The sequence below is a fragment of the Euleptes europaea genome, chromosome 4 (genome assembly GCF_029931775.1).
Source record: "Euleptes europaea isolate rEulEur1 chromosome 4, rEulEur1.hap1, whole genome shotgun sequence".
Classification (NCBI taxonomy): domain Eukaryota; kingdom Metazoa; phylum Chordata; class Lepidosauria; order Squamata; family Sphaerodactylidae; genus Euleptes; species Euleptes europaea.
The window spans coordinates 23,766,119-23,780,756 of record NC_079315.1 but is presented as its reverse complement, the minus strand read 5'-3'; the positions used below and the strand labels follow the sequence as shown (position 1 = coordinate 23,780,756).

The following is a 14,638-nucleotide window of genomic DNA, read 5'->3' as shown; positions in this document are numbered from 1 at the left end:
CAAATCTGATTCCATGCTGAAGCATGATTGCATCTCTATGACTTCTCATCCAAAACATTACATTTGTTCTCAGTTACAGCCAAGGAACCTCAGAGATTATAAAGCACCTTAATCTCGCCAAAGAACTGCTTCTGAAGGTTAGCAAACCAATTGGCAACATGAGCGGAAATATTTCATCCTCTGGTTGAAAGATGATTTTAAAAAGAGGCTACAGTTAAACTTGGCAACCTTTGAAAAAAGCACCAAATTATATGAAATCTTACCTGATTTAAGTAAGTCAGGCACTTTTCTAGACACCAAAGGCAGCAAATGCAGGCTTTCAGAATACACCGAGCACAGGCATTTTCCTAAGAGGAGGAGGAGTCACAGAAGAAAGAGACTAGTCAAGGGTCAAACAAACACCAAAGGGCCTGAGCACCAGGACATGGGACGCTTAAATGAGGAAGGTGCCTAAAGATCAACTCTCCCCTCTACACGTGCATTGCCTTGTATAAAGAGTTCAGAACCCATTTTCAATTTCACGCTCCCTGCCGCTTGGCGGCTACATGGGGCCAAGCCACACATGCGGGCCAGCTGCCTTTTCTCCCCAGGTAATCCCTCCTGTGGAGAGAACCACACAGAAAAAAACATCAACGCAAAATCAGGCTATACACAGAGACAGCTGGCGGTTCTTTCCCGACAGCGGCGGCTGCAAAAAAACGACTTATGCGATTATAGGCACGGCTGCCGGCTGTCTCGCTGTCTTGCCTGTATTACCGTGAGGCATCTTTGCTCGATCTGGAACATGTGAAAAATTGGGTGGAGGCAAAAAAACAAAAATGGTTGGTTTCCATGGGTGAATTGGCCCACATATCACAATGGACTAGACTTGTGGGCCATCTAGCCTAGTGACTGGCCTCTCCAGTGGCATCTCACCATTCAGTTTCCTGAACTCAGCCCAGCACCCATGAAGAACTGCCCCAACCCCCTAAAACCTGGGCTCTGTCATTCCTTGCCTAAAATCTTGCCGTACGAACACAAAACTTCTCCTAGCACTGAAAAGGGTTAACTACTTCATGCTTGAACCTTAGCGGATCTTTGCCTCCAGTAAAGCCCAACCACGGCTGGAAAAGGACGGTTTCAACATTTTCACAGAAGTCTGCAAAGGCAGCACAAAGAGAGATGTCCAACTACAACTACATCGTAAAAAACCTGCAACAGTTTAAAAGTTTAGATTTCAATTAACACCATGCCTAACACACCACAACCTCATTATTTACTGTCCCCCCCCCCACTCCCTTGAAAATGGTGGGTTGGATCCCATCTAAATTCCACGTACAGAAGCATGAACTCTCTGCGACATGAAGCGTCCACCAAAATACTGCTTCTGGGGAACACTAGGAGCAGCATGGCGGAGGGGGGGGGGAGAGAGAAACTGAAGGTCTGCTGCAGCAAGGAAACGATCAGTAAAAATCACATCCCCGCTTGCATGCATGGATTTTTCCATGGAATCCAACCCACCTATGTCTAAGAAACCTTATTTTACTTACAGGGGAGGAAAAGGCAATTCTTTTGTTTTTAAGTTTGCCTTTCCTATTCTTTCAGCCTTCTGGCCACACCTTCCAAATCCAATCCCTATTTAATTCTTTCCCTGCGCAGTTTCACTGAACAACCTTACTTATACAGTGAAGTGTTTCCTCTTACTTTTCCTTTGACTTGGGTATGAATATACATGAGTATCATCCTCGGAATCTTCACCAAGGTAATAATAAAAGACCCTTTAGCCACAGTTCCCAGGTGGTAACAGATCAGGCGATTGACAGATGCCAGAATAGGCGTGAATGGCAGATTCCTTTTTTCTCTGCGGAGAAATTTTTAGAACAAACAGCGAGAACTGTGAGCATCAGCAGACAAAAACAGATAGCACTGACATTATTCGAGGGTCATCTTAAGTTGTGAATGGTGCGGCACGCTGACTTTCTGGGGCCGTCAGTTCTGCAGATATTCAGAACAGACAAAGTCTGCTCTGTAGCAAGCCCCGGAGACCAAGAATACTCTACTCCTGAAGCTCCAGGAAACAGAAGGGGGGTGGGTGCGGAAAAGGAATTTTGGGAGGAGGGCCTGGACCCCACTGTCCATGAGCAGGTTACAGGACCTTACTGCTCACCACCCACAGCCAGATAGCCCAAGGCAGTGCTGTCACCACTGGGGCGATCTTAAATACAGGGGACCCTGTGAAGCCGCCCTGGGCTGACTTGAGCATGTACATGTGTATATTTAAGGGCTTCCACATTTCTGTGGGGCAAGACTCCTCGCCTTCTCTGAGTATCTCTAAAATGGCCAGAGGGTTGGGGAAGGGGAAAAGAATTGTAACCCAGCCCAGTTTCTCCATAAGAATAGAACAAACATTAAAAGTTATATTATTCTAAACACACACACAAAAAGGGCACTAAAGTTCTGGAAAAATACAAAACAGAATAAAAGACAGAAGTACAGCTTCTTGCTAGCTAAACGTTTACAGCATCTAGCTTGCACCCTTTCTGCTAAGGGGCAGGAAAAAACAGTTCATCCCTACGTTCATGATCTAACAACTAGCTGCTGATGGATGGACCTAACAAGGGGACACCTGACAATGGGCTCCTCCATTACCTATTTCTAAGTGACTTTGGGAAGGCAGGATGTCTGCTCTTGTCCAATAGAAAAGTGGGTTTCCAATTCAAATTTGGCCAATGAGGTATTCCACAGGGTGAGGTGTGGTTTTGTACCCAGACATTTTTGGGCCTGGATGTAAAGATCACAGGCTGTGTGAAAGGGAGGTGAGAGGTGAAAGATGAGAGAAGGTTCTCCTTTGCTCTTCTCTGAAGTTTACTAGCTCCTTGTGACATGCTAGGTGTTAAGATCTCTAGTACCCTATGGGGAGGGGTTGTGGCTCAGTTTGTAGAGCATCTGCTCGGCATGCAGCAGATCCCAGGTTCAATCCCTGGCATCTCCAGTTAAAGGGACTAGGCGAGTAGGTGATGTGAAAGACCCCTGCCTGAGACCCTGGAGAGCCGCTGCCAGTCTGAGTAGACAATACTGTCTTTGATAGACCAAGAGTATGATTCAGTATAAGGCAGCTTCATGTGTTCATATGACTCTAGGGTAACTATCTCTTCACGAGAATGGAGTTTAGTATTATTTTATTTCTATTTTTTCTGGGTCAGCTAAGATCCACCCACAAAACTGTCTTCTCTGCCTTAAGAACAGTATTACTCTCATGAAATGTTTTATTTATCACAGTGCTAGCTGCTCTGGTGTGTTTCCTTTTCAGTTTGTCTTTACAGATCACATCACAGTAATCCCCCATTGGCTTCACAAGGGCTCCAAAGCCCCCATTTCATTAGCAGAAAAGTATTTTCATTTCACACAATCCCATCTTTTGGTTGTGTTTTGGTAGCAAAACAAACTTGCTAATACAAACCAGTAGAAAATCTCACAAACGTCAAACCAAATTAATGTATCCATTATAATTAAAAAGGTCTGTACCCGGCTTTTAAATATCGTACCTTTTTAAAGACAGTAACTGTTACAGATCAAGGTAAATATCTGCTGATTCTTCATTTCAGAAGCATCTTTATAAAGATTTCAGAAATAGTCTGAGACGGAGTAGAAGAGAACAAGAGTCCAGTAGCATCTTAAAGACCAACAACATTGTTCTGAAGAAGTGAGCTGTGACTCATGAAAGCTCATACCCTGCCAGAAATTTTGTTAGTCTTTAAGGCACTACTGGATGCTTGCTCTTTTTCTACTGCTACATACAGACTAACATGGCTACCCATCTCAGATGAAGTATTACAGATTTACTGTAATCTGCACATTTCACTGTTTTGCCTTTCAGTTCGGTCTTCTCATCTCATTATGCACACAGTTCCTCTACCCAGTCCTTCTGAGCGTTGAGCTACCCAGCCTCTCACTGTTCAGCTGCCCCAGAGCTCTCACCTTGTAAAATAATATGTCACAACAGCTCCTGCTACAGTCATCTGCTGACAGGCGAGAATAAATTCACTGATCCAAACTAGCCCCACAATGTGGTACCACCACATGTATCTCTGGAGGGCTGATACCCGGAACTCGACAAAACCTTGTTCGTTTCCTACGGGGCTACCTAGAATCAGAAACAAGAAGGTGTTTGAAATATTCATTCTGCAAGAGTACAGCATCTGCAACGCCTGGTACATAAGTAACAATCACAGTTTAAGAGTGGTTTCTTGGTTTTAGAAGGCAGTTCTTGTTGCTGTAGTTACACAGTTGCTACTCTGGCAGTTCCCACAAACACCTAGATACAGATCTCAATCAGACCATTAATGAAAATCAGCTGTTGTCAAATTACAAAAAAAAACTGAATGCATGCGGGGGGGGGGAGAAGAAGAGGAAGAAGAAGAGGACGAAAAAGAAGAAGCAGAAAGGCAGCAGCAGCAGCAGCAGCAGCAGAAGGAGGAGGAGTTGGTTTTTATATGCTGACTTTACCACTTAAGGGAGACTCAAACCGGCTCACAATCCACCTTCCCTTCCCCTCCCCACAACAGACACCCTGTGAGGAAGGTGGGGCTGAGAGAGCTGTGGCTAGCCCAAGGTCACCCAGCTGGCTTCATGTGTAGGAGTGGGGAAACAAACCCAGTTCACCAGATTAGCCTCTGCCACTCATGTGGGGGAGAGGGGAATCAAACCCGGTTTTCCAGATCAGAGTCCACCGCTCTTAACCACTACACCATTAAAGAATTATTTTAAAGCAGGCTTTCACTTTGCCACATTCCATTTCATTCAACAAACGGATGACAGCACAGCGATATTTTTTCTTGCGTTACAAAAAAAGAAATCCAGAAATTGTACAGGGACTACATACCAGTGGTACCTAGGAAGAGCAAAACCATGATCCAGTAGATCCAAAAGATTATGAGGGCTAGGAAAGTCCAAAATGGCTGGAAGACGAGAAGCGGCAGGTGAATGAAAACCTTGCCAGCCACGTGGAACAAGGCAATGGTGAGAGCTACTTGTTTGCGCATAACCAACATTATCAACAGTAAGATAACCTGTGAAAGGAAGAATGTGTGTGTTATAATACAATATATATAATACATTTTAAATGAATTTGTCAACAGGGGAAAGTCCTGCACAGATTAAACAGAGGAAATATGCCTCCCGTCTACAACTCCAAAACATAAAGTATCTGTTCTTGGAATTTAGTACAAGTCTGTAATAATATTTTTTATTTTCTTAATAACATGTTAACATATAAAGCAATGTCCAATACTAACAATACCAAAAAAACACACTTAAAATTTCAAAATTAATCATAAATTGACTTCCCCCTCACCCTCTTCTGTCTAAAATTGAATTGTAAAAACTATTGCTAACGGGATTAATCCCTTTACTATTTTAATTAATATACTTTTACTCTATCTGACGTCAAATTAATGCTCAACATAAAATTAATAAAATGTATAAGAAAGGGATTAGATCAAAAATATTCTCAACATGGTCCTATTAATAACAAATGACAAACTCAATAGAAAATAAGAGCAAATAGGAACCAATATTACAAAAAAATTAAAAAATATATTAACTTCCCCTACATCTCCCTCCTTCCATTGAGAATTAATTACTTTATTAAATTTCCATTTCACCCTAGCTTTCATTTCCAACATATTAATTTCTATAAATCATTCATCTAATTTCAAATATTTTATAATTCTGATTCTATACCAAATATTGTAATATTTCCATTAGCCAGTCCTTTTAACCAGTTCCTTTTAATCATATCCGCAAGAAAGATCAAACTCTTTTAAAATAATCTCTTTGCCCGGAATTTCCAGCATCATCTTCTTTTCTCCAGTAGCAGTAAACGTCGGGGATCATCTTTGGAGGTTGTTAGTAAAATCCCTTCTGCAAACAATTGGTCTTCATAGTAAATCCAGGTTGTAGTCTGTTCCATCCCAGCTTCAAAAAAGAGAATCCAGTCAATTCCAATCTTCCTGCTCCTTAAGTCCTCCAAGCAAACATTGAAGAAGTCATCTTGCAGGTTAAAGGGACAAGAATCAAAGCCTAAATTGAAATCTCCTGCAAACAGCTGGATTGTTGCACGTTGCTTCTTAAAGGTTCCCAGTTCCTCTACAGAATTCTTCTGTCCTTCATGTATCTTGTCATCCAAAGGCACCCGGTCTGTGAGGTCTTCCTCCTTCATTATTTGGGTAGTTGACTGGGTAAAGGTATTCATCATATTCATTATTCGTTCCATCTGTTTTAATATCCGCTCCTGTTGTTGTAACAGCTGTTGGTGCTGTCTTGCAGATATCTCATTTTGCTGAACCAGCAAGTCTTGAATTATTTTTTCCATAATTACTTGTGAGGGTACATCAAGTTGAAAATATTGTGATGTTTTGTAATCCAAAAAGTTCTTGTTGTTCTATTTTTGGCGGTTTTGGCAGGTCTTAAAAATCCAGGTTTCCAAAATGTGGGTAAAATAACAATTCATAATAAACAGAACCGCTGAAACATTTTTCAGAAATCTTCAATAAAAAAGTGAAAAATAACTTAAAATTTGAAAGTACCAACAAGTTTTTACAGACACTCTAGGTCGACATAGAACAGGAAGTAGGAAATTAGCCGGAAACAGTACAGCCATGGACCGTCCATCGTCCCCGTTTTGTAGTTTTCAATGACAAACCTTTTATTTGGTGCACCAAGGGACATCAGATCCGGTCGTGCGTGTCTCAATACTTCCCTTCTCCCCATTGTCGACAAGCTTGCTGCAGTACGATGGTATTCCTGGAGGTCTTCCGGCCCCAAAATTTAAAAGACGTAGTAGGAGGACCGGAAAGGTGAGGTGACCAAGGAGAGGGAGGGTTTTATTCCTCCATTCCCCTCAAACGTCACAAAATCCAATTGGTGCTCGTGCTGTCCATCCAAAGCGCAATTTGTTTAGTCTACCCACAGATCAAATTGATAGAGTCCGTGCCACTTTATCTAATGTTCTATCTTTACAGAAATAATCTTGTATGAAGGGGGGGGATCGTGGGGGATTCCCAGTTTTTTCCACCAGCCTGGCCGCCATTCTATTCCCGGTAAGATCAAAAGTATTTCTTAGTACTCACTTAGATTTCGGAGGGTGAGGTTTTTCTTCTTTAAAATAGTTCATAAGATGGTAATAGGTAATGGAGGTCCAAGCCGAATGACAAAGAAAACGCTTGCAGTGATGCAATCTCCTCTCGATGCCAGCGGGGACAAACATCCACACCTCCGGGGGACTTAGAAAAGTTCCCTCGGAGAGTATGGGAGTCACACCGCTTTCTTCGGGCTGCAGAGGAATTCCTGCGTCCCAGTCCACTATTTAGGACCGGGTTGGTGTGCTAAAAACACACCAATTCAAAGCGTTTCTTGGATTTCCTAGGGAGCTCTCCCTAGGGACGACTGCTTGGAGCCAGCTCGTTACCGGAAGTCTGAATTCAGTACAAGTCTGGACCCCTTTAACCACCTGGTAACATATGACTTTTCTATACATTGGATGGAGATACTTAGGGCCTTTCCACACATGTACAGGTTTACACACTTCAGACGGAAACACAGAAAATCCTGATTCCAGTGACTGAATGTGTTTGATACAAAGCATTTGTGTTCTTCAGATGTACACCTAAAACTGTAATGTTTGAATGAGACAATGTAGGAACTGGTTTTCAGACTAATCAGACTGCTGGCTAAAATCCTTGCATTCTCTTATTGACTACAACTCAAATAATGCAAGAGAAATTGCATTGATGTATTGAGAATAATATTTCTAAAAGATGTCGAAGAGTTTTTTTTTTAAGTTAGGTAAAGGTCCCCTGTGCAAGCACCGGGTCATTCCTGACCCATGGGGTGACGTCACATCCCGACGTTTACTAGGCAGACTTTGTTTATGGGGTGGTTTGCCAGTGCCTTCCCCAGGCATCTTCCCTTTACCCCCAGCAAGCTGGGTACTCATTTTACCGACCTCAGAAGAATGGAAGGCTGAGTCAACCTTGAGCCGGCTACCTGAAACAGACTTCCGTCGGGATCGAACTCAGGTCGTGAGCAGAACTTTTGACTGCAGTACTGCAGCTTACCACTCTGCACCACGGGGTTCCTCTTTAAGTTAAGAACACTTAATCAAAATGTGATAAAGAAACAGAGCTGTTTTACTTATATATTTAAGACCCTTCTATGCCACTTCTTTAGAGACCTGTGGCAATGTTGTGTGGCTGTGACAGCGGTACCCTAAGGGAAGTTATTATCATGGGTGAGTGCAGGAGGGAAAATGTTTCATCTTTGGAAGGGGCTGACATTTACTGAGACTGACTGGTGTTTGTAGTGACACCAGGTAGGGGAAACGTCCTGCCATATGAGCATGGGACTCTTTGATAGACTAGCGCCTGTCTACTGGCTGAATGAGTTCTGGCTGGCCCAGGCTGTCAGAGCCCAAGGCTTGGGTTGGCTAACATGTTTTTACAAAAGTGGGATGGAGAGCTGAAAAGCAGTTTGAACTTCCGGTAACGAGCTGGTCCCAGGCAGTTGTCCCTAGGGAGAGCTCCCAAGGGAATCCAAGATACGCTTTGAATTGGTGTGCTTTTAGCACACCAACCCGGTCCTAAATAGTGGACCGGGACGCAGGAATTCCTCTGCAGCCCAAAGAAAGCGGTGTGACTCCCATACTCTCCGAGGGAACTTTTCTAAGCTCCCCGGAGGTGTGGATGTTTGTCTCGCTGGCATTGAGAGGAGATTGCATCGCCGCAAGCGTTTTCTCTGGCATTAGGCTTGGACCTCCATTACCTATAACCATCTTATGAACTATTTTAAAGAAGAAAAACCTCACCCTCCGAAATCTAAGTGAGTAACAAGAATTCTTTTGATCTTACCGGGAATAGAAGGTTGAATTGATTGGCAGAATCAACTGTGAAATCCGCACCTCTCCCCCCCATTCTATAAAAACTTTTCCATTAAGATAAGACATCAGATAAGGCGGGAAGGACTCTATCAAGTTGATCTGGGGGTAGACTAAACACGTAAACTCTTTGACAGATGTGGCAAGTACCAATCGGATTCCGTGACGTTTGAGGGGAAGGGAGAAATAAAACCCTCCCTCCCCTTGGTCACGCTACCTTTATTGAGCCGGCAAGGTCCTTCAGCCACGCACTTAAGATCCATTTTGATGTACCGGAAGACCTCTAGTAAACAGTACATCGTATTACAGGACGTCTGCCGGCAACGGGGAGAAGTACAGAAGCACGCAGGACGGGAACTGAATTCCCTTGGTGCACCAACCAAAAGGTTCTCTATTTAAAACTACAAAAAGGGGACGACAGAAGGTCCGCAGCTACACAGTTTCCGGCCGGCTTCCTGCTCCCTGTTCTTGTCGACCTAGAGCGTCTAAAACAACTTAATGGTACCTCAAATTTAAAAACTTGTTTTTCGGCTGTTTTTTGAGGATTTTTAGGGGAATATTTAAGCGATTAAGTTCAGCGTGAACTACTAATCTATCCACACTTTGGAAAAATACCTTTGAAGACTTGCCAAATTCGCTGAAATAAAACATCAAAAAAATCTTCAACCTGTTGAACCCTCACAAGTAATTATGGAAAAAATAATTCAAGATTTGTTTGCTCAGCAAAATGAGATATCTGCAAGACAGCATAAACAGCTGTTAAAAAAACAGGAGCAAATGATAAAACAGATGGAACAGATGATGAATATGATGAACACCTTTACCCAGTCAACTACTCAAATAATGAACGAGGAAGACCTTAAAGACCTGGTGCCTCTAGATGACAAGATACAGGAAGAACAGAAGACCTCTCTAGAGGAATTGGGAAATTTCAACAAGTAAAGTGCAACAATCCAGCTGTCAACAGGAGATTTGAATATGGGTGGCTTTGATCTCTGTTTTTTTAACCTGCATGATGAACTTTTCAATGTTTGCTTGGAAGATTTAAAGAACAAGAAAACTGGAGTTGACAGGATTCTCTTTTTTGAATTTGGGATGGAACAAACTGCAAAGTGGATTTTACTATGAAGACCATCTATTTGCAGAAGGGACTTTATTAACAACCTCCAAGGATGACTTCCGATGCTTACTGCTAATGGAAAAAAGAAGGCGATTCTGGAAATTCCGGGCAAAGGGACTAATTTAAAAGAGTTTGGTCTTTCTTGCTGATATGATTAAAAGGAACGGATTAAAAAGACTGGTTTAAACGGAAACATAACAACATTTGATATAGATTTATCAGAAGTATAAGATGTTTGAATTTATAAGAGTTTGATTCCTTTTGTGGACATGATCAAAATGAACTGGTTAAAACGATTGACCTTAATGGAATCTGCATTATATATGATTATGATTTACTGAAACGAAAATGGAAAATTTAACAAAGCAATTAATTTTTTAATGAGGAGGGAGGTGTAGGGGAAGTTAATACTTTCTTTAATTTTTTCTTGACGATATACAAATACTTTTTATTGGTTCCTATTTGTTCTTAGTTTTATTGAATACTTTAACTGTTATCAATAGGACTACTTTGAGAATGGTTTTTGATTTAATCCCTTACTTATACCTTTTATTAATTTTAGGTTAAGCATTGATTTAAAGATGCTAGATAGGAGTATGTCAATTAAAATAGTAAAGGGATTAGTCCCGTTAGCAAAAATTTATACATTTTATTTTTGGACGGAAGAGGGAGAGGGGGAAGTCAATTTATGGTTAATTTAGAAATTTTAAGTGTGGTGTTTTTTTTTAAGTATTATTAGTGTTGGATATTGTTTTATATGTTAACGTGTCAAATTAAGAAAATAAAAAATTATTATTTAAAAAAAGAGCTGAAAAGCAGTTTCATACTGGGTGTGCGTGACTGTGTGTGGGGGGAGCACGACCATGCAAAGGATAGCATCCTCTATACGCATAAAACATCTGAATCTTGCAATAGGGAGGGGAGATCAGATGTTCAAGTAATGTAAGCTCCAAATTAGGTTAGCAATTTTTCTATGTTCCATTTCATAGTTCTGTAGCTTGTATATACTTCAGTGTTATGCTAATAGAATAAAGAAGAGGAAAAAGAGTTGGTTTTTATATGCTGACTTTCTCTACCACTTAAGGCAGAATCAAACCGGCTTACGATCACCTTACCTTCCCCTCCTCACAACAGACACCCTGTGAGGTAGGTGAGGCTGAGAGAGTGTGACTAGCCCAAGGTCACCAAGGCTTTATGTGAAGGAGTGGGGAAACAAATCCAGTTCACCAGATTAGCCTCTGCCACTCATGTGGAGGAGTGGGGAATCAAACCCGGTTCTCCAGATTAGAGTCCACCGTTCTTAACCACTACACCACGCTGGCTCTCAAAAATCTTGCACGTGCATTTTCTAAAGGGCTGCTTCACACGCCATGTCTTTTGACAGACTTATCTGTGCACATCACAGTTCATACTGATTATTTATTTATTGGATTTTTTAATCCCACCCTCATCCCCGGCCACATCTGGGCTCAGGGTGGCTACCAACAAATGTTAACATACAAATACACTCTTCCTTTCCTTTATCCAATTGATCTTGAGCAATGTAATTTTAAATCTAGTGTTTGAGGGAAATAAGGACTGAAATAAATCTTGTCACTTACAATGTAGCCTTGGGATCCCTGTCACTTAATAAAAAAGGCATTATATCAGACACAGAGGCATTATATTTATATATTAAAAGGGGAAAGATATAACGTGATCTAAGATCCTCATAACAGCAGCATTCCAAAAGGGCATGAGTTAATGAATCAATAGAGCCAGAAGAGCAAGGACAGGTCCTTTCTGGATATGGTATATTCAAAATTCTGCTTTGCATAACCATAGAGGGAACAGCATTTATTCTAACTAAACAGAAGGCTCTAGAAAGACGAGGAGTTGTCAAATAATAAGTATGTGGGCAAACCGCGTGGTGGTGGTATTCCGAAAAACTGAGATGAACAAATACGGCAAACATACAAATACAATAAAACCATATAAACAGAATCCAATACATAGACATTCAGCAATTCTAAAACCAACAATAGTTAAAAATTCCAAAGGTGGTGCTCATCTCTAGGGCGTAGCCACCGCCTCATGACATAACAAGGCAGTCAGCCCTCCGTAGCAAGTTGGCAATCAACAATAAAAGAAGAAAAGGGGGGATGAGGCCAGCACTGATGGAAACTGTGGCCGTGGATGTGCATGCCCTTGTGTTAGAAAGCTGTGCTTTAAAGCAGCGGCTTCCACAATATTGGCATGCACAGTAAAATCAACACAAAGAGGTATGCTCCCCCCCTCCCCATATCATTGTGCTTCACACGTCAAGGAGCCTTTGACTCAACAGCAACTGAGTACTTACTGTGAAGACTGTAGCTGCAATGGCATAGATCAGGAGGGCCTGATGATTGTCTTTGGCTATTTGAAGCTGATCAACAGTTAGAGTGTCGCTGGGAGACATTCGCTGTTTCGCATACAACCACCACAACACTCCTGTGCCACCTGTTTTTCATACAGAAAAAATATATACTGCACTTCCTATTTCACAACAGATGTATCACATCATTTTGGGAAAATGCCCCATTTCTTCCTTTACCAGGTTAGATTAGGATGTCGGATCTAGTGTACAACGTGAAGATGGAACGACGCTCTGACTCCCTAAGAAGATCTTTCTTTACAAAAGCTTTTAAAAAGAAATGTGTCACTTCTCAATAATCTGATAGAACAAAGGAAAAGCAGAAGTAGTTGCCTAAGAAATCAAATGGAGGAGAAAGCAGACTTTTAGACATAGGCCTTCAGGATCTACATAGGGCTACTAATAAAACCTTCTTACCACTGATCCATCTTATCACAGAGCCATCTCCCTAGCTGGGTTTAATGTTATGCCATCTGCATTACTCGATGGAAGATTTAGCAAAATCCCCCAATCAGACAGACTTTGTCCCTGTGGAAGTAATTGTGTTGAAACATTTGTCCATGTTTTATTTTATTGTAGTTTCTATTCAGAAATTTGTAATGAACTACTAAGCCCTTTGCAGACATGTGGACTGAATGCTTCCGATTCCTGTAATACTTCCCTTCTATTGAATAACTGTTCGCTCTATGTTCTAGAGAAGGTAGCACAATTTTTAAGGATTGCCATAGAACGCCGCAAATTAGTTAAATAGATGGATGCATTAACTCACAACTATCTTATGCAAGTGTCTTTTAACAATTTTGTGAGGTTTTATCTCAGATTATTGTCGAAGGCTTTCATGGTCAGAGTTCATCGGTTCTTGTAGGCTATCTGGTCTGTGTGACAGGAGTAACACTGAAGGACAGTGTCTCTCAGTGTCAAGTGATTCATAAAGACAAAAAAGACAAAAGAGACCCCCTCACCTCTGCAGGAGTATATCGTATACCTTGCAGTTGTGGACAAGTTTACATCGGGAACACACAACGCAGCATATAAACAAGGATAAAAGAACATGAAAGATACTGCAGACTTGGCCAACCTGAGAAATCAGCAGTGGCTGAACATGGACTGACCCAAACAGGACACAGGGTCTTATTCCAAGACACTGAAAGACTGGACAATTCTACCAGCTATTTTGTCAGATTGCACAGAGAAGCCATTGAAATTCATAAACATCAGCACAACTTTAACAGAAGAGAGTTTAAGAATGAATAAGGCTTGGCTTCCTGTCCTGAAAACCTCCAGACTAACAAAGGCTACAGTCCACAATAGCCATGCGGATTAGCTTTGGATTCCACATGTTAACAGATCACTTCAGGATACAATGGTTCCACATTAACATTCCACACCCTCATTAGCACATTATCTTGATACTTACAGGATAATGATTAGCACATTACCTTTAATACTTTGCAAGACTATGACTCAGCTCAAACCCAACCCCCTTCTGACTATATATTACTCTTCCTACACACTTGACACTGAGAGACACTGTCCTTCAGTGTTACTCCTCTGAAGATGCCTGCCACAGCTGCTGGCGAAATGTCAGGAAAGAAAATACCAAGGCCATGGTCAAACAGCCCGGATAGCCATATATCTCAAATATTTATATTTTTACATGCTACCGTATATATAGTGATTTTATGCCAATAAAGGATGGTATGACTGACAAAATGGAGGAGAAAGGGCATATTGTCTCCTATATGGTATCAAGGAGAGCCTTTTTCATATCATTCTCTCTCTTCGTTGACATTGGCCAATGAGGCCACGCTTTGTGTTCTGAGTTTTACCCAGAGGGAAAATAAGAGTGGATGCGGCAAGGCCCTTTTCAGTTGAGCCTGTTTATTCAACTCTGACAAGGGAGCATGAGTTCACCTCCTACCTATATATTATTCAATCCCCAGCTGAAATGCTTTGGTTAAGTGATAACGTGGCTGGGGGGCAAGGAGCCATTTCAAGCAACAGACAGCTAATTTTAGTTCTCAATATTGTCTTAAAAAAAAAACCATAGGAAAAAAAATTAAGTATGCTACTGTGGTGGAAAATGCAACGGAAAAATTCTGAAAATGCCTTCTTCTCCTACACCCAAGTGAGTGTAGCTAGGCCTCATGTAACAATACTGCCAAACCTTGTATTTACCAGATTTATAGTGGCCATCCTAACCAGATTCATGCCC

The 14,638-nt window shown here is 41.5% G+C and overlaps 1 protein-coding gene across 2 annotated transcripts in view; it reads right to left on the bottom strand.

Moving 5' to 3' along the window:
• The window catches only part of SLC44A1 (solute carrier family 44 member 1), a 121,894-nt gene that overhangs the window by 11,924 nt on the left and 95,332 nt on the right, over positions 1-14,638 (bottom strand). For both annotated transcript variants that reach the window (XM_056848540.1, XM_056848539.1), the window contains exons 8-12: positions 12,370-12,509; positions 4,862-5,048; positions 3,958-4,123; positions 1,684-1,840; positions 264-347 (exon numbers count right to left, since the gene is read on the bottom strand). In XM_056848540.1, coding sequence (XP_056704518.1) covers positions 264-347; positions 1,684-1,840; positions 3,958-4,123; positions 4,862-5,048; positions 12,370-12,509 — 734 coding nt within the window. The remainder of the gene's footprint in view (positions 1-263; positions 348-1,683; positions 1,841-3,957; positions 4,124-4,861; positions 5,049-12,369; positions 12,510-14,638) is intronic.